Genomic DNA, 20,041 nt, shown 5'->3' with positions numbered 1-20,041 from the left:
AATGATTGGGGGAGGGGGTGTGGGGGGGAGCGGGGAGAGGCAGGAAATGCCAGACTATATAATTGTGCATCATACTCAGTTTATAGAACTTATAGTTTCATTCCATCAATGTGTTGATAATTAACTATACTGGCTAAAATTAGGAATAGGTACTCACTTGTTCTGATCGTTCTTCCATAAGGTCACCGTTCTTGGAATCCCAAAGTTTGAGGGACAAAACAGTGAACATCGCATATGATTATGGCAACAAGTATTTTAAAACTGATTTCCTCATTCAGTAAACAGTTTCGTGTTAAGTCGTCGGGTCCACCATGGAGGATGGCAAACCGAGGCACGTAACAAATGGAAGTTTTCCTGGTTTTCAAGCAAGGAGGGGGAGCCCTGAAATAAAGTAAGCTTTAGTGGGTTGAAAGCGTGACATTTTTCTCTGAGACAGACAGTGTCGCACAGGACGGCCCTAGGTTTCCTTGGAGGCCTTTGGAATGGAACTCGGGGACCCCAGTTCATTAGTGCCTACTGGCCACATTTTTTCGATTATTCAGCAGAACTGAATAAGTATTTCCCTGGGAGAGGTTCGGCGCGTGCACACGCCCCCTTCGTTTGTGTTGAGTAACGAGCGAACTATCTATGCCTGGTAGCGTCCAGCCCACTGCTGTTGCTCAAAACTCGAGACGTTGCAAGAAAATGGCTAACGAAGCCGCGGGGAACCGCGGCGCGACGGACGTTGGTGCGGTTGGACGTGGCTGACCTCGAAGCCCACGCAGCGGGGTCGCACCGCCCAGGTGGCCGCAGCCGGCTTCGCGGAGCGCGCCTCATCCGTCCCCGCACCAGTTTGCGCACGCGCGCCCGTCATCCGGGTGCCGGCTGCGGCTGCAGGTTGCGCCGGGGTGGCGGACCGGGGGCGGGGCCAGCGGCTCATTGTGCGCAGCGCTGCGCGGCGCCGCCGGCCGCCGAGGCCTGGGTGGAAGTTGGCGCTGCTGCCGCCGCCCTGCAGCCCACTCGCTGCCTCGGCAGCGCGCTGCTCTTCTAAGATGGCTGCCGCTACCGGTGCTGTGGCAGCCTCGGCTGCCCCGGGTCAGGCGGAAGGTAAAAAGATCACCGATCTGCGGGTCATCGATCTCAAGTCCGAGCTGAAGCGGCGGAACTTAGACATCACCGGAGTCAAGACTGTGCTGGTCTCCCGACTCAAGCAGGTGAGGCCCGGCGAGATCCGCGAAGAGGAGCTTAGGCCGCGCCTCGGCGCCCCCCTTCCGCCGCAGACCCTGGCTGCCCGCAGCCGCCAAGACCCGCGGGGCAGCGCTTTAGGGAGGCCCTGGGCGGTGCCCGCGTGCGCAAGGAGGGCGAAGACCCTCCCGTGTCGCCCCCGCCCCCGCGCGCCGGGCCGGGCCTGCGACGGGCCCGCGAGCCACCCGGGACCGGCCGCCGCAGCCGAGCGCGCCCCGCCTCCCCCGGGACGTCCCCGCCGGGCTGCGAGGGCAGCGGCCGGCCGGCGCGGCCTCCCAAGGGCGATCGTGGAGACCTGGGAGGCGCTGGATTCCCAGCCCTTAGCCATGGTGAGCGTGTGCATTTCTTGGGTTTGGAGGGAATGGTTACTTTGGTGACTTCTGCGAAGTTACCGTTTAATTGTGCCCAACCGTTTCCTCCCCATCTTGGGGTAATTGGTAGTGGGAGTTGATGGGTGGGTGAGAAAAAGGTCTTGTTTTCCACTGGGCTTTTAGTTTTTGTATCAGTATAATAACCGTTTTCATCCCTGATTAGCTTTCTGGTTTATTTGAGCGGTGGAATTGTAGTAGAGGAGCAGTAAGTTTGCGCTATAGAGATCAAGGAAAAAAAAAAAAAAACCTAGTTATTTCCTTTAGTAGCTAGAAACTTTTCTGCAATAGAGCATATTTAGATTTTTCTTCAGTACAATGATGTATGCTATTTAATTATCGACTCGGTAGAATTTAAAGCTCCATGTGATTTTGATACCTAATATTTTTCCCCTGAAAGTTTCCTTCACTCTTTGGTGTAGCTTAATTTTTGAAGTCGGTTTATGAGATAACTGGCAATTCTAATGTCTTGAGGCTTGAGGTTTGCTAATTTTTTCATTTCTTTTTTTATAAAATAAGTTTAGATAGATTGTGTAGCATATTAACTTCTCTTTCTAATGTAGGCTATTGAAGAGGAAGGAGGCGATCCAGATAATATTGAATTAACTGTTTCAACTGATACTCCAAACAAGAAACCAACCAAAGGCAAAGGTTGTTACGAGTTATGAACATATTTTAAAATATATTTTGGTTATATAACTTGCCTCTGCTCTTGTGCCACTTGCCCTGTTTATATAGTGCTACTCTTTGCTATTTCCCTCTGGCACTCTGCCTTCTTGGGTCAAGGAAGAAAAGTTACTGTTGCCAGGCTCTGTGTAACTTGTATCCTTTAAGATTCGGCTAAAGCTGATCAGAAAGTTAGAACAGTTCTTTATTGCTTCCATACAAAAGTATAAAGTCAAGTTGCGTAATGATTCTTCATAGTGTGAAGACTTGGAAGAATAAAATCCACTTTAATACTGTCTACCTTGCCCCACAATTGGCAGAGTATTGATGGAATTCCTACCAAATCTTTCACCTTGGCTCCTTGCTGTTCTCTCTAGTTTTTTTAAAATTCTGTAACTTTAATGCTAGTATTTTGTTTGACTTGGTGAACTTAATTTGCATTTATGCCATTATACATTCTAATAATTTTCAGTGAAATTCAAAGAGACCTCACCAATTGTACTAACAAGGTAGGGGGAAAATCATGATTAATTAGCTTTAAAAAAAAAGTTTGAAGTTATAGGAATGTTAAAGATTTTTATTTTATAACTTCTAAATTAGGCTAGGTATATTTCCAGGATATGGTGATTTAGTATATAGCTGAATAAACATTTTGAACACTTAGGTGTTTTTTGAAGCATCTGGTGAGTAAACTCTTTATTTGAATAATTGCAAATCCCTCCCTTCAAAGGACAGGCAGAGGGTGGACATGACTTTTATCTGTATCCTAACCTGGTAGCTATCTATAGTTTCCATGCAGAATATGTCATGACATCTAAAGCATTTTGTTTTGTAATCATAAGTTTCTTTACTGCTTTGTGTGATCCAAATGATACTACTACTACTGAGTGATTATAATTAGAAAAAAAAATAATTGAATTGGTTAATCTTGAAAAGAGGGGACTTTGAACTTTATCCTTAAGGAAAACAGCATCTGGACTAGTCCAACTCACTATTTCAAGAGACCCCTGTTTGTGTCAAAAGGAAATTGAAAAGGGCTAAGAAGCATTTCCTGGGTGAGATGGGAATGGCAGAGGTGCAGATAGAATTTAGAAGAGTAAGAAGGGCTGTGGCTTTTAATGTAATGGGGACTCAGTGTAGCCCTTTGAGAGATAAGTTTGTATCACCTTGAAAGATACATTACTCTGTGTTTAGAGAAGCTTATGTCAAGATTCCTCTGCTGAGAAGTCAAATGGATCTTCTAAAATGGAGAAGTATAAAAATTAAAAAATAAGTATATTAAGAATTAACCATTTTTCTTAGGGTTTTGATTCATATCTTTTATTTGGCATGTTGTGATAATATGACAGATGCTGTGTACTAATCACAGTTGACTATTAATGATTTTAGCATTTAGAGTAAATTTCACTTGATTTATTCAGTCCTCACCTACTTTTCTTTTTATATCCCCCCTCTTTTTTTTTTTTTTTACTAGAAACTTCATTTATCTTACCCTTAGAAATAATTTCAGCAGTATACTTAAGGAATTTTTCAGTATCAGTATTTTTTAAAGAATAAGCATTTATTTTTGTCAGTGTGTTATTTTTTCCTTTGATAAGATTATAAAGAGGGCTGGGGATGTGGCTCAAACGGTAGCGTGCTCACCTGGCATGTGTGCGGCCCGGGTTCGATCCTCAGCACCACATACAAACAAAGATGTTGTGTCAGCCAAATACTAAAAATAAATAAATATTTTTTAAAAATAAGATTATAAGATACTTGAACTTTATTTTTTCCATAACTTTGATGTTAAGGTGTTTTAAGGTCTTTAGAAGTTGTACAGACTACTGAGTACTTAATTAATAAGCCTTATTCTAGGACATGCATGACAAATAGCTCTAGTCTTCTTGAATTTCACCTACCATTATTCTGAATATTGTATAAATTACAAAGAGCATAGTGTAAAACCCCAAATCAGAACTTAGTTTGAATTAATTTACAATTAAGGTACCTGTAGATAAGATTATTATTTATATTTACTTTGTTGTACAGGGCCTAAAACCCAGGTCCTTACCCATCCTAGGCAAGTGCTCTACCACGAACTAATCTGCCAGCTCCCTAAGATTGTTTTAATTAAGAAGTTTGAAAAACATGTTTTAGAGATCAAACTTCTATAAGGAAAATTGATCAAGATTGATATTTAATGTATTTTTAAAACTAAGTTTATAAACTATTAAGTATTGGCTTTTTACCATTATGTCAGTTTTTCAGTCTAGTTGCTAAATTACTACATTGAACTATTTTTGCCAAATTTTATTACTTTGTGGTATCTATATTGAAAATAATTTCATCTTGGTCATTCCATTTTTCCACCTTCAATTAGTTTGTTTCTTTTACTGTGAAATTGGAAATTTTACTAGTTTATAAGACTCTTAGTTTTGAAATTTAATACTTACATATTATCAGAAGAAATAACAAAAGCACTTTCTGTTAAAATATATACATAAATAATAGCTTATCTGGAAAAGTAATCCTTACGATATTTTTAAGGTAACAAATAAAAGTTAAATGATAAGAAAGCAAGAAAGAAATTTCATGGAATTGGAAAAATTACTTTAGTGAAAAATGGAGCTTATTCTTTTAGAAGATAAATATAGGGTAGCTTTTTCTTTTTTAAAAGTTGTATGTGCTGGGGGTTTTGCTCAACGGGCAAGGCCTTGGGTTCAATCCCACTCTCACATGTTCACACACAAAGAAAGCCTGTTAAAATGATTGTGCTTAGACATGTTAAAAGGAACCTACTTTTTTGTTGTTGTTGTTGTTGTTCTGGGGATTGAACCCAGGGGCACTTAACCACTGAGTCACATTCCAGACCTTTTATTTTTCATTTTGAGATAGAGTTGCTTAGGTCTTTGCTAAGTAGCTGAGGCTGGCCTGGAATTTGCAATCCTGGTATTACAGTTGTGTGCCACTGCACCCAACTTAAGAATACTGTGGAACTTTTTAAAATGCAGTTATAAACACTTACTTGTAATAAGTGTTGATTATGTTATAGTGGGTTCTGGTATTTATAGTAACATTTATAAAATCTGTTTACATGTAGTAAATATAGTTGAACAGTTTGTGTCTTGGATTGTTTTTCCCTTCTGAGTCTTTTTACAGTTTCTTTGCTAGGAGCCTTTTAATAAGTAACCTAGATGAAAGTTTTACCCAGTGAGATTTACTGTTGAATTATGTGGGCGTATGTCAAGAAAGCAGTTAAACAGGTAGAACTAATTCCTCATTAGCTTGTTGTAGAGATTATAAAGTCTTTTGGTTCATCTGTTAATGCAATATTATTTTTGTTTAGATTTTTAACTTTTAAAGTTACCTATAAACTTCAGCAAAAGTTATGTGGTTAATCAGTATAGTATTCAGAATTATATATAATGGGTTTACTGATGTTGAAACTAATTTACAATATATTTATCACCAAAGCACTTTGATACTTTTTTCATTTTTTTAAAATATCAATTATGGTATTTATCAAGAATCCTGGTAGAGAGTTAAAAATTTCTGTTGCAGTACTTTTTCTGAATCAGTCATCTTCTAGGTATTCTGAATTAGAGACAGAGGAAGACTTTTTAGTCTTTATTCTCTTTTTTATGAACTCATGTAAAATAAAATGTTGATTTTGCAGGAATTACAGAAAAAATAATTTTTTTTTTTTTTTTTTGGTACTGGGGATTGAACCCAGGAGTGCTTCACCACTGAGTTAAATCCCCAGCCCTTTTTATTTTTTATTTTGAGACAGGGTCTCACTAAATTCTAAGGCCTCACTAAATTGCTGAGGCTGGCCTCAAACTTACCTCAGCTTGCTGAGTTGCTGGGATTACAGGCATATAGCACTATGCCTGGGGGGGGGGGGAATACATATATTATTTATTGATGACATAAGAAAAGGTTTTAGTGAAGATGTTGAACAGTGGCTTAGACTTTATGGGTAGAATTTATTGATTGATTTAATCAACTATACTCTTTGACTATAATAATAAGGGCCTTGGTGTTTTGTAGTTCCAGGAGTTAACTGTTCACATTGTAAAGTTCACAGCCTGAGTAGCTTTATATGGTATTCCTGCTACCTCACAATACTAGTTTGCATTGTACCTTTATGATAATGTTTTCCATATTATAAGAGTGAAATGTTTCTATTTTAAAAATAAGATGGTCCAGAAAAATACAAAAAAAGTGAAATTGCTCTTAATTCCACTACCCTTAATTTGTCATAAGGGTAACGATTTGTTGTTCTAAGGTGTGTGTAGGTATGTGTATAAGTGCTTGTAGGAAGTTTATTTTAAACATTGCGCTCCTACTTTTCAACAACTAGAATAGTTTCATACTATATACATGTTTTATTAATGGTAGAATTCAATTTTTTCTCTTATCTGGAGAATCTGAAAATGATAACCTTCTTTATGCTTCTTTAGTTACATTCAGTCATCTAAATAGTAGTCTACACTCTGCAATGCAGAGAATAATTTGAACTTTTAAAAAATACAGGAGACACCAGGCTTATCTGTCCCCACTGAGATTGGATTTCCATTTCCCTGTTGTGGGCCCAGGAGTCATTTCTAGACGCATTGATTCTCAAATGCAACTAGAGTTAAGAACTATTGACTGTTCTAGATTAAAGCTTGAAATTTAACATCATTTCCATTCATCTCTCTTACCCCCTACCAGTTTCCAAAGTATTTTTTATACTTCACATTTTTCAAAAAACTTCTACATTGCTTTGTTTGATTCTTTCAACTATTCTGAGTATTAAGCAGAACTTTTAAAAATTGATAGATATAAAAGTTAACCCATTAGGAACCCAGTTTTTACCACCTTTCAAAAATCTCCTATGTGGCGGGGGCTGGGGTTGTGGCTCAGCAGTGGAGCCCTTGCCTAGCATGCGCAAGGCCCTGGTTTCGATCCTCAACTCCACATAAAAATAAATAAATAAACAAAATAAAGGTATTGTATCTAACCAAAAAATAAATATTAAAAAAGAAATCTCCTATGTGTATGAGTGAATGCCAGAAATGTTCATCCTGGTCCACCCCACCATACACACACATACACAGATTGAGGATTTAACCCAGGGGTACTTTACCACCGCGCCCCAGTCCCTCCCCCACACCCCTTTTTTGAAACAGGGTCTCACTAAATTGCTTATTCTGGTTATCTTTAGATAATACATTTAAGAGACTTTAAAATTATACTTTTGGTATTTCCAGATTTATTATAATGAATATAAACTATTTCATAGCATGTATTTTTTCTTTCTTTCTTTCTCTTCCCCACATTCCCCTAAAAGTAGATTTTTTTTTTTTTTGGTGGTGGTGGTGGTATTAGGTATTAGAGATTAAATCCAGGGACATTCTACCTCTAAGCCATATCCCCAGCCCTATTTTTACTTTGAGACAGGGTCTTCTTAAGTTGCTGTGAATGCCTTCAAACTTGCCATCTTCCTGCCTCAGCCTCCTGAGATTACAGGTGTGGGTTACTGCTCAAATTATAAGTAAATTTTTTTTTGAAAAAAATAAACTATTAGATGACTATATTTAAGACAGTGTACAAGTTGCTTTAGAGATATGGCTTCATTACTAAAATGCCATTGTAATAGAAGCTAAAACACAAGCAGTTTACACAAGGCATTTTCTTTGATTGTTTTAGGATATTTACTGCATGCACTTCTGGAGAGGTTGTAGCTGGAAGCATTAATACTGTTTCATTGGGCTTATTCTCTGAATCTTATGACTAAGCTTATTTTTTTTAAGCATTTCATAGTAGCATCTTGAATATTTAAAGAGTAAAGTTACTTGGCCACAGAATATTTTGGCAAAATTACTTTTTAAAAATCTACTTAATAAATGAATTTTGTTTTGGGAGGTACTTCTAAATTTAAAAAAGGAAATTGTAAACCCTTAGATGAAGAACCAGTTTTCCTTTGAAGGGAAAAATCAATTGGTGATCCATAATCCTTTATTTATAATCCTGAAATACAAAAGTTCTGAAAACCTTTGTTCAGGAAAGTTTTTTCTTACGTTTGGTGACAAAAGTGATGGATAAAGTGATTTATCCATTTGATATGAATATGCATGCATTTAATTGATATGTGACTATGCATATATTTCATTGCCTAAATGTTTATATGATTGCTTGAAATACTATGCTAGAAGGCACTGGGAGGTTTCACTTAATCTAAAATCCTAGAATTCTGAGCTCTGAAACATGTCTTGGCCCTAGCAGCTCACTTTCTGTGGACCTGTAGAAATTCACTTGTTAAGGTATGTTTCTAGTGAAAACTTTGATATGTGGTTTTACTTTGCCATTTTATTTCAGACCCTAAAATCATGCAAAGAACATTTAAATAAATTTTATGTAACTTCAAAATTGTCATCTGTTGCTATGATACTACTATACTCCTTAAGATGTGGTAGGTTAGAGTTGGGGTTGTATCTCAGTGGTAGAGCGCTTGCCTTGTATGTGTGAGGCACTGGATTCAATCCTTGGCACCACATAAAAAAATCAGTTAAATAAAGGTATTATGTCCGTCTACAACTAAAAATATGTTTTTTAAAAATATGTGGAAGGTTAATCTTACTTCCATTTGTATTTTGTTTTTTCAGACAATGTTTTCATATTTTCTAATTTTGTTCCTCAAAGCATTAAGTTAGGCTTGGTCTACATTAAACTTTCAGTTAGCCTCTTCATCGTGATCATGTTGCTTTGGGCCAATTCACATTTCTATGGCTTAGGCTAAATTCCTTGAAGAACAAAAGAGGTAGAGCTGTTTGTTGATTAATTGGTAGCAGGCACAGGGTTAAATGGAACACTAACTATATGAAAAATATAAAGGTAGTTTTACTTGTTGGATTCTAGAAGGAATTTGATTTTTCTTTAAGTCATCACTTGTGATTTCACAAATGTTAGGGACCTATAGATGCTGGTGGCATCATGAAAGTTAGTAGTATATAATCTTGCTGATAGGATGGGGTTGCACATGAGGGTAGTTTGACTGCTGTATCACCTCTTACCTTTGTCCCATTTGGTCCTGATAGAAGTCCAGACCTTGTTTACTTTGGACCAGTTGGAGCAGGTAGAAGTCCAGGCCTTGGGCCTAATATAGTGTCCAACCTAGGACTTACTCCAAGAAATAAATAATGTTGAGCATCTCCTCATTCTTTTGTGTTGTACTGGGTTCTCAGCTGGATGATGCACATCATAAATTTTAACAATAAGCTGGGCACAGTGGAACACACCTGTAATCCCAGCATCTCCGGAGGCTAAGGCAGGAGGATCACAAGTTCAAACCAGCCTCACCAATTTAGTGAGGCCCTAAGCAACTTAGCAAGACCCTGTCTCAAAATAAAAAAAAAAAAAACAAAAAGGGCTAGGGATATGGCTCAGTGGCTAAGCAACCATGGGTTCAATCCTCAGTACCAATCAAACAAAAAAACAAAAGTGAGTTAGTTGGGGAGGGATATTATTTCTGTCAGAAAAGAAGAAATTACAATGTAGTTTCTCAATCGTGATGTACAAAACAAGCCCAAAGTTAGATTATGGAAGCTAGTGTAAAATTTCAGTTTTCTTAAAACACTCTGTACCTATCAGGTATTGCTCCAGTTTTGTCACTGTGTGTTTGGAAATCTTGTCCTCCTGGCTCATGGTATTTAAGTTTATAAGCAGATAACATTAAACATCTAGTGCTTTCATGTTATATGGCCTATAGAAACAGTATGGAGTAGCAAAGTTAGACCTCTGCCTCTTGTTACCTGTGTGTCATATGCCATGTTGCGTCATCTCTCTGAATCTCACAGTTTTTAAATTTTATAGATGTGGCTTTTGGAACCTCTATGTTCAGCAAAAGAGATAACATTTAAGCAGCTGATACATTGTAGCCCCTGAAAACACTAATGGCTTCCAGGAGTGAAAACAGACTGTGTTTAAATTTACTAGCTTTGTAATCTTTATTAGTTTTTCAACCTCCATATTCTCTTTTATGAAAGCATGTACATATATAAAGCATATGTCTTAGTGCCTGACCTGTAGATGCAGCTTAAGCTGTAGTAGTGACTGCTGTTGTTTTTGTTGCTAGAGTGTAATTTGATTTTCCTTTAAGTAAAGCAAGTGGGACTCACCATGGAGTGCACATAATCTATATAGTTTGTCATTACGCTGAGGGCTGCCTTTTCAAGATAATGTCTATGAGTTGTGTTTATTACCCGCTCCTTACTAGAATAATGTCTTTTAAGCAGGTCATAAGATGTAGTAAAAAAGAATTTAGGACTAGAATTGAGAGACCTCATCTTCCTCTGCTAGTTAGAAGCAAGCTATTTAACCTCTGAGACTGATTTTCACTTTTGTAAAATTGTGATAAGCTGCTCCATGTACCATAGGGTGTTTGGTAAAATGAAGTGCACTTAAAAAAAAAAAAATGCTTTGCAAATTGTAAAGCAGGTTTTGATTGCAAGGAGTAGGTTTAGCATCTGTGAATGATCTAAGGAGTTCTCCCCAAAGTTCTGTTCTGTAGGTTATTTGATAGTACATTTATGGAGGAAAGAGCTCCAGAGGGTTTTTTCTGGTACCAGGAATTGAATGCTGAGATGCTTAACCACTGAGCCATATCCCCAGCCCTTTTTAATATTTTGTTTAGAGACAGGTCTCACTGAGTTGCTTAGTACCTTGTTAAGTTGCTGAGATTGGCTTTGAACTCATGAATTATAGGCATATGCCACTGTTCCTGGCTTCCAGATTCTTAAAAAGTTTGTTTTCCCAAAAGATAGCATCTAAGATATTTTTATTATGATTTTTTTTCCTCTAATGAGAAAGAAGAATATAATGAGCTCTTTCTCATCTAGTACTCATTCCCCTCCCCCTCCACACACACACACACACACACACACACACACACACAGGAAAGGGACAGCTTTACTTTTTTTCCTTCTTCTTTAATGGATTACTAAACATTTTCTTTATTTTTTTTTCCTCCCTTTACCTTTGTTTTGCAGTACTGGGGACTGAGCCCAGGAGTATTCTACCACTGAGCTATGGCTCCAGACCTTTTTATTTTTTTATTTTGTGACAGTGTCTCACCAAATTGCTGTGGCTGGCATCAAACTTTCCATCCTTCTGTCTCACCCTCCCAAGTATCTGGGATTACACACATGTACCACTAAGCCCAACTGATACACACTTGACGATGAATAGATTTCTTAGCGGTTTCCCTTGTAGTAACTTCTAATTTGAGACTAATTTTAGACTTTTGGACAGAATAACAGATTTTTTTGGTGGTTGTGTGAAATTCTAACTTAGAAATTAAACTTGATGACACAGGGAATGAAGACAATAATTGTAAAATTATTCTAAATAGGAAATTTATACAACACTAAACTCCACACTTTTGGTTCTCATTTGGTTCTCACAACTTGTTGGGTACTACTCAAGTAAAAGAAAAATCTCTGCTCCTGATCTTGTTTTTAACATACCTGGAAGGGCAGTGACCTGTTTCCCTTTTATCACTTATTCATGGAAAGGGTTTTGAATTGGGAATAGGTGAAAGAGGTTGGGTGAGACAAGGGAAAGGGAGATATTCCTTAACTTAAAAAAAAAAAAATTTACCCCAACAGCTAAATTCTCTACCCTAGGGGTCACTGAAGCCTGAACTAGATAGTAGCACTGTCAGTGCCTGCAATAGGCAAAGTGGGGGAAAGTTTATTATTAGTTGCTAGTCTCAGGAAAGAATGGCCATTCATATTTCAAAAGAAACGGAAAATTTTTTTTAAAGTTTTAAATACTACAGTTCCAGCAGCTGTGCTTTTTGGCCACGTTTCTGGCATTTTGCTGATTTCTAAGTAGGTTTTTATGGATTAGATTGAAGACATAATAAACTTTTAGCGTTGACTCTGTGAAAAGCTTTTTGAAATGTGGATAACATATTTAAAGTTAAACCAAATTGCAAAGTTTTGGAGATGTGGGCTGGGCAGAGAAAGTCTAGTCCATCTGGAAGCTATCAACAGTTTATTTTGAAATAATTTCTACTTTTCTTGAGTCAGTTAAATCAGTCATTATGTTAAGTGACCAGCACTATTCATACTAAGGCTTTTGGAGAAATGCATAAAATTAGCATAAAAGCAGTCACTGTATTTGAGGACTTGCTTTTCTGTGTTGGGAAGCAAAATGTCCTATAAACACTACAGAGCAATACATAATCAAGTTGGATTGAAAGGTGGAGATTAAAGTGGGAGAATTTTATTTTAGAGAAACCTTGTTGAAGATTATTTATGGTAATACAAGTCTTGAACTTAATTAGCTAGCAGGTATTTGGTTATATATACTTGATAGAACACCATTGAAGGGTACTGCTATTTCTGAGAAAAATGAAGATAGAGAATTCAAGTGGTGTAAAGGAAAATATACCATATCTGTTAAGTCAGTTGAGATGTTGGATTCATATGTAGAATTGTTGGCATAGCTTATTTCAGTAAGACCACATGGATTTGTATATAGTTTTGGTTGGTTGTTTTTTATTTTATTCTTTGGAGGGGGGACAGCTGTGACCAGATGGTTTATAAGCAGTTGGCATTAATTTTGTTACCTGACTTTGGAGTGGAGAGTGAAATTGCAGAGTAAAATTGGAATGGTTTTTGCTCTTAAAGTGGTAAAATATTGGTTGTTAGCCCATTTTCCTTCTTTCACAGGTAAAAAACAAGAAGCAGATGAGTTGAGTGGAGATGCTTCTGTGGAAGATGATGCTTTTGTCAAGGTAAAGTGTTAATTACTCAGGTTAAGTTGTTTATTTTGAACCTTGTATTTTGCATGATGAATTTCATGCATTGTACTTGAACAATAGACACTGAAATAAGTGGGTTAAATAAAAATGGAGACTTATGGAATATTGTCAACCTCATTTTCTGTCAATTATATTTGAGAATTATAATAAATAACTTACTTTAGTTAGATGACACATAAAGCTAAAATAATACTAAGTTTATTCCATCTTTTATATAGAAATCTGAGAAATAAGGACCAGGGGAACAGCTCTAGGAAAATTAGTATGCTAGTTCCTAAAGAGGGTACCACTGTGAAGGATATTGGTGATTTATATTTTATTTGCTCATTGTATTTAGCTTTTGTATATAATATTACAGGACTTAGATCAATGTAGACCTTAAAATGGAGAGAGGAAATTGCTGATGTGTTGCTACTTGGTAAAGATCAAATTAAGAAACTAGTTTTGCCCTTCAAAGATAAGCAAGCCAGGTCCTTTTGGTGTAAAAAGAATATACTTCAAAACTGACCAGCCAGAAGAATAAACTTATGTAGTTATAATTGGGGCTGTGGCAGTTCTGTGTAATGTTGATATAAAACAAGTTATTTTAAATTGTATTTGGGATTTTTATTTTGTTTCATTTTAATGAAAAATGATCTACTTACTCATTGTTAGGTCTTAAATAATGTGGCGTTTGCAGGTATTATTTAAGGAGCATAGTTTCTCTTAAATTATGTACACTTTTATGCCCATATATTTTGTTTCTTGTGTAGTTAGTCCATATTGTCATAATGTCTCTGAGTGTTTATGTGCTCCACCATGAAGTCAACTCATATCCATTCACCCACCTGTCTTTCCTACCTCATAGCTCTCTACCTTACCCTCTCCACACACACACCACACAGCCCACACTTTTGCTCCTTTTACCTTGGGGTGGGTGAGGCATGGAAAAAAAGAAGTGTTCAGTTGAATAGTTAACCATGAAAGCAGGTATTGCCCAGGGATCATTAAATTAATGATTGCATGTCTATAACCAGCTTTTGTTTGAACTCTTAAGAACTATTCTGTATTCTGTTATCCTTGTGGTATACCTTTCATTAGGTCAAATTTTCTTTCTTTTCTTCAGTTGTCTTCACTAGTAAGTGTATGATTAAGCAAATATTATTCTTAAACTGGAAAAACATTGTGATTTTGTTAAAAAAAATCTTTTAATTTTCAAATGTGTTTCAGTTTCTTCAGTTTATAAAAATGTTAGTCATTTGAAATGTTACAAGGAGACACAACTTGTTTGGAAGAATAATTGTACTGCCTCTTATATGTGCTATAAAGGATGCCTTTGTGTTATTAAATGAAAGTGGTCATATGCCTACAAGAGCAAAAGAGCTTTTTAAAAATCTGATTTGAATATATCTTCAGTTTCTTTGTATTTCTTTTTTCACTTTGGAGGTGTTTCACTTTTTTCAATTTTAAGTTACAAATTAACCAGCATTTATGTGATGCATTTGACAGAGATTAAATGAATTTATTTTCTTGTGTCCCAGAGTTGATAATTTTGAAATTTATATAATAGTGGTGAATAAACATCACCTACTGCCTAAATAGATAGTATAGAAGTATATTGGTTCTGTAAATAAGTGAGGAGACTGGTCAAATTTGCCACTTCAGAATACCTGAAGTTCCCTTGTTAAATTCCCTTGATTTTTTTTTTTCCCCCTCATATTATAAACCATTTCAACCTCCAGTGTTCCCCTACTCTATGATGAGGTTGGTCAAATCAGAGAGCCCTGCTCCTTAAGCAATCTATACCCCCAAACAGTCATATTCCTCCATGCACACCTTCCTTGCTAAGAAATTTTTGTTCACTCACAGCAGTTGAGCTTTGAGTAATTAGTAGTCCTGCCCCTACCCTGCCCTTTCTGCCTTTTAACTCAGAAACCTTTTCTCATATCGCCAGTTACTGTAAGAATAAGAAAGGAGGAAGAAATATTCATTGCTTTCAACCCTTTCTCTACTGTTAATTAAAGATGAAAGTAAGCAAATGGCTACTTTTGTTTCTACCAAAATACATAAATTTCAAGGGCACAAAGACCTTCCTTTACAGAGCTACTCCAATATATATTAACCCCCCTGCCCACCTAATTTGAATTGTTGCACAGAGAGCTTCCAAAACATAATTTTTTTTTTTCGGTGTATTTTTCAGGAAGAGCCATTGATAGAAATAAACTTTGTTTCAATATATTAAGACTTCCAGGGACTTTAACATTAAAATAGACTATGACACATGGAGAAATTAAGTCAACCCTTTGAAGCCATATCTCTGGAGTGCTTCTAGAATGTGGCTTGTAAATATTAAATAACTGGAACCTAGATATCTCTAGTAGCAATTCAGTTAGTGTGCATTTCAGTGTGATCTCTCAGATTTATTGTTTAATGATCTTGATATTAGACCTGTATTTCTAAAGACACGGTTAATATGTAAGGTAAAATTACTGAGCTTTAACTTTGGGAATAATATCAAAATATGATCAAACTGACACATTTAGAGATGTAAATTACCAAAAACTTTTGGTGGATAGCCTACACTACTTTGCCTCTAGTTGTACCAAATTTTCTTACCATTAAAAGGACTGTGAATTGGAGAATCAAGAGGCACATGAACAAGACGGAAATGATGAACTAAAGGACTCTGAAGAATTTGGTGAAAATGAAGAAGACTGTGTGCATTCCAAGGAGTTACTTTCTGCAGAAGAAAACAAGAGAGCTCATGAATTAATAGAGGCAGAAGCAATAGAAGATATAGAAAAAGAGGACATCGAAAGTCAGGTCTTTAGCCAGTTTTGTTAAAATATGACACCAATAAATTTTTAAGTAATATATATTTTTTTTCTAGTTCAATTTGGAAGTCTCAGAATTAAAAAAAAAAAAGAAAGAAAGAAATTTTAAGTTACTTACAAATTAACCAGAATCCTACCACCTAAGGTGATCTTTTAATTTTTGCTTATTGCACATAAATTTTTACAGTTTTCATGCCATAAAGTTGCTATTTATTCTATATTCTACTTTCACATAACATATCATAATGACTTCATAATCCATGTGTTATACCATAATTTATTAGACTGCTTTCTGTGTGTCTAATAGCTATTCCTGTAATTTTGGCATTAAGTTTTTAGTTTTTTTCCCATGCCACTATGAATGAGTATACCAATTCATTCTGATATTGTCAACATTATTTGGTGGTGGATTCTTCTCAACCCCGCAACACTTTTTGCTATTTCAGTAGGTATAAAAAAGCTAATTTAATGTGCATTTTTTTAGTTTAATATCAAGGATGGGAAATTTAAAGCAGATAATTTTTCAGATCTTTCATTTGAAATTGCCATTTTTTTCCTGCTTTGAAGTTACATTAGTACATCTTAAGAAAAATCAATGGATTAGGGAAGTCATTGCTACTAATATTCATACTTAAAACACTTCCTTTCTTCCTAACCTAGTGAATAAGGGCTCAAAATTTTTCTAATTCTGTGGCAATGTGACTTATTTTTTGTGTTGGTATAAAAAATGTAGTCTGAATCTTACGCATTGACTTAGTACCCACAGTATCATAACATGAGGCAAATGATAATCTGGTATAAACATAAAAGAATTCTCATGTTTCCCAGATGTTTTGTAAAGCAAAGCTATTGTATACCCTTTTACTTAGGAAATTGAAGCTCAAGAAGGTGAAGATGATACCTTTCTAACAGCCCAAGTAAGTTTACATTTAGTCCTATGAATTTGATATTGTGGGTGGAAGGGCTTGGAAAAAGAATCTTATTTCGACTACATAATTCTTTAATTGATTTAAAAAGCTGCATTAAATTTAATAGTTATTTATGTGGCATATACAAATTCTTGGTAGCTAAAATTTCTCTTGCCACAAATGTAATTGGGAGTTACGAGGTTTCTGTTATTTCCGAATTTAAAAGTGTCGTTCTTTTTGAAATCCTCTTGATTTCTCCCCACCCCTGTAACTTTGGTATAAAACTAATTATTTAAAATATCAATATCCTTTTTAAACTTATTTAAGTTTTGTTAATTTACCATTCCTAGGATGAGCTTAAAGTAAGTGATTTTAAAACTCTCTGTGCTAGACATTTACTTGGTTGTGTGTATGATTGTACTTCAGTGTGTGATAAAATTGGTTTTGCTAATGTAATATACATTGTGTATATTTAAACAAGAGTTTCCAAGTTTATATGCTTTAGAAAAAATAGTGTTCTGGTCTGTTATTTCTTCTCTGTAGTATTTACTAGTAACCAGTATTTAGAGGGGTTCATATTCACAGACTGCTTAGCTCATTGCCTCTGGTCATGCCTTCTTTAATACAGCTCTCTTGCCTTTATACACAGCCCCAGATACACAGAGGCTGTATTTATTGCAGTAGAGAAGAAGAAATACCTTTGTTTGGAATATTCAGGAGGGAAATAATAGGACTATTATCCATCCTATCCACAAATGTGTTCAATTCTGCATAATAACATATGAGAAAAATTAACTTTCAAGTTGGGGGGAGAACCCTTCCTAGATTACTCATTTGCAGAAAGGAGAAATTGAGCTCTTTATATTCTTTTGACTACTAGTCAATTCCCATTTAAGCACCATTTCTTCAGTTATACAGGTTGCAGGTTGTGTGATAGAATCATATCTAAGGATCCCCATTTACATAGTAGACCATTGATTATAAACGTTTTAAACAAATGGATATAAAGTATCTTAAGAAATGGGTACCATTTTCTAATTTCTACAAATTTTTGTAGGATAAAGATGGCCTTGTTACCATTCCATCCTGATAGTGAAAGAGTAATTATTTCTTTGCAGAGGATGAGATTTCATTATATTGTATCAAAAAAGGGACCTTACATCTTTTTTGAGTTTTCTTCAAGTAAAATAATCTTTTTCTTCGTTATAAACAATATATAGTGGAACATCAAGAAACATGCAAGTGTATCTAGATTCCACCATGATCTAATGCTTTTACACACACTTCCTGAATATATTAATATGTGCATTAAGTGATGCTACATGAAGAGTACCCATTTATCAGCTTCAGCTGTTATCAACTCATAGTCAATCTTACTTCCTGTATACCTCTATTCGCTTTCCCCCTTGTGCAGTATTTTGAAACAGATATATTATCCCTTGAAAAAGTTCAGTATGGAAAAAAAAGTTCAGTATGTATCTCTAAAGGAGAACTCTTTCCTTTCTATATAATTCCTAATATAAAAATGTTTATTTAGACCATTAAATATACGTTAGTATTTAAACATTCAATCAGCCATGCCCTCTTCCAAATATAAATAAAATCTATGCATTTTAATCTTTAGTTTTTCTCTCCATTTTATTTCTTTCCACTATTTTACTGATAAAATTTATCTGTTTATCCTATAGAGTAGGGGTTCACAGTTTTTCTAAGGACCAGATAGTAAATATGTTAGCCTTGTGGGCCATATGATCTCTGTCACAACTATTCAACTCTGCTATTGTAGCATGAAAACAGCCATAGGCAGTATGTAAATAGTGGGCTTGACTGTGTTTTAATAAAAATCTTTCTAAAAACAGGCATCTAGTGTGGTTTAGTTGTACTGTAAATTGGTAAGATCTAAGGCTTTCTATCAAATTTTGTCTATTCCTGTTAAAAAAAATAACTATTTTATAGGTAGTATTATATTCTTTAGATACACATAATATCTGGTTGTATCTTTGTGATGGTGATATCAGTCATTATTGATCCATATCCCATTAAGGATTACAAAATGGTAATGTGTTAATGCCATCATTTCTTTATTTATTAGCTGGAATATTTCTATAAAGAAAAACCACCCCCTAGTCTGTTTGGTTACCCAGAAGTATAATTTGTAAAGGAAAGCTAGGATATATGTCTGATTCTTTCCTTTTACTTAACAATTTTCAGAATAATGATCTGGTTACTAACATCTCCAACAGTGACCAGTGAGTTTTGAATTTTTCTTTTTTCCCCTTCATTTTGAACTGAAGAATTGAATATAATTGATGTATAATTAATGTCCTTCTAAGTTGATGTCTATTGCCATTATTATCCTTCATAATGTTCAAAGTGTTCCATCTTAATGGTGTGATAGCCTCTTCAAGTTGGCTCTTGAGTCCTTTCAACATGATTTTTGTAGTTTGATTCTTATTTTCTGATATTATGTAAAGATGTTCCATTCCTCCTCCAGACCTACAGGTAGCCAGTTCTTCCTTTTAGTGGTAAATGGTATTTCAGGACAACAATCTCATTAGTAGGGGTGTCTATTGTTACTGAGTTGATCATTGTTTCTAGGCTTTTTGAATGTATAGAGCAATGGAATGTGTTGGGTTTTGTCCATTTTCATCTGTGTTTTCTTTTAAAATAACATCAATTTTTAGTTCATATGGGTACTTCCAAGGTAATCATTTCCTGCATCTTGTAGTACACCCAGGAACAACAGTCTTAGAATGATAAAACCACCACCAAATTACTGAACATAATTTAAGGATTTTTTTTCTAAGTTATATTTGTCATAATGATGTACCCCACTAGGGATGAACAGATTAATGTGTTTTAGGCAAAAGTTATAAAGTCAAAATCATGAGACAATATTTTTAAAGTCTCCTAGATGATCACAGCAGTGCACGCCTCTTATCTCAGTGACTCTGTAGGCTGAGACAGGAGGATCATAAGTTTGAGGCCAGCCTCATCAACTTAGTGCAACTTTGTCTCTAAATAAATAAATAAATAAGACTGAGGCTATAGCTCAGTGATAAAACGCCCCTGGTTCAATGCCCAAAACTTGGGGGAGGGTAGTCTGCTTCCCTATTGTCCCCTTATTAGTAACTTTTTAAAACTTCATGATTTATTTTTCTATTATTTGCTTTAAAAATATAAATAAATAGTGGTTCTGTATAGGGATATCTCTGTTTACAACTAGTTCTCAGGCTTTGACTTTGAAGCTTAAATCTTAGGCTTTAA

General features: G+C 35.7%; 1 protein-coding gene across 5 annotated transcripts in view; it reads left to right on the top strand.

Annotated features, from left to right (window-relative positions):
* Window positions 1–934: 934 nt before the first annotated feature.
* The window catches only part of Sltm (SAFB like transcription modulator), a 44,717-nt gene continuing 25,610 nt past the window's right edge, over window positions 935–20,041 (top strand). For 4 of the 5 annotated variants that reach the window (XM_026384797.2, XM_026384795.2, XM_077799584.1 and 1 more), the window contains exons 1-5: window positions 935–1,193; window positions 2,156–2,243; window positions 12,962–13,026; window positions 15,658–15,855; window positions 16,736–16,783. In XM_026384797.2, the coding sequence (XP_026240582.2) occupies window positions 1,032–1,193; window positions 2,156–2,243; window positions 12,962–13,026; window positions 15,658–15,855; window positions 16,736–16,783 (561 nt within the window). In that variant the 5' untranslated portion in view covers window positions 935–1,031. Of the gene's footprint in view, window positions 1,194–1,469; window positions 1,554–2,155; window positions 2,244–12,961; window positions 13,027–15,657; window positions 15,856–16,735; window positions 16,784–20,041 lie in introns of those variants that run through there. The other variant, XM_077799585.1, reaches the window with a different exon arrangement.

The sequence above is a fragment of the Urocitellus parryii genome, chromosome 6 (assembly GCF_045843805.1).
Source record: "Urocitellus parryii isolate mUroPar1 chromosome 6, mUroPar1.hap1, whole genome shotgun sequence".
Taxonomy (NCBI): Eukaryota; Metazoa; Chordata; class Mammalia; order Rodentia; family Sciuridae; genus Urocitellus; species Urocitellus parryii.
The sequence above is the reverse complement of the archived record's forward strand: the minus strand, read 5'-3'. Positions and strand labels throughout refer to the sequence as shown.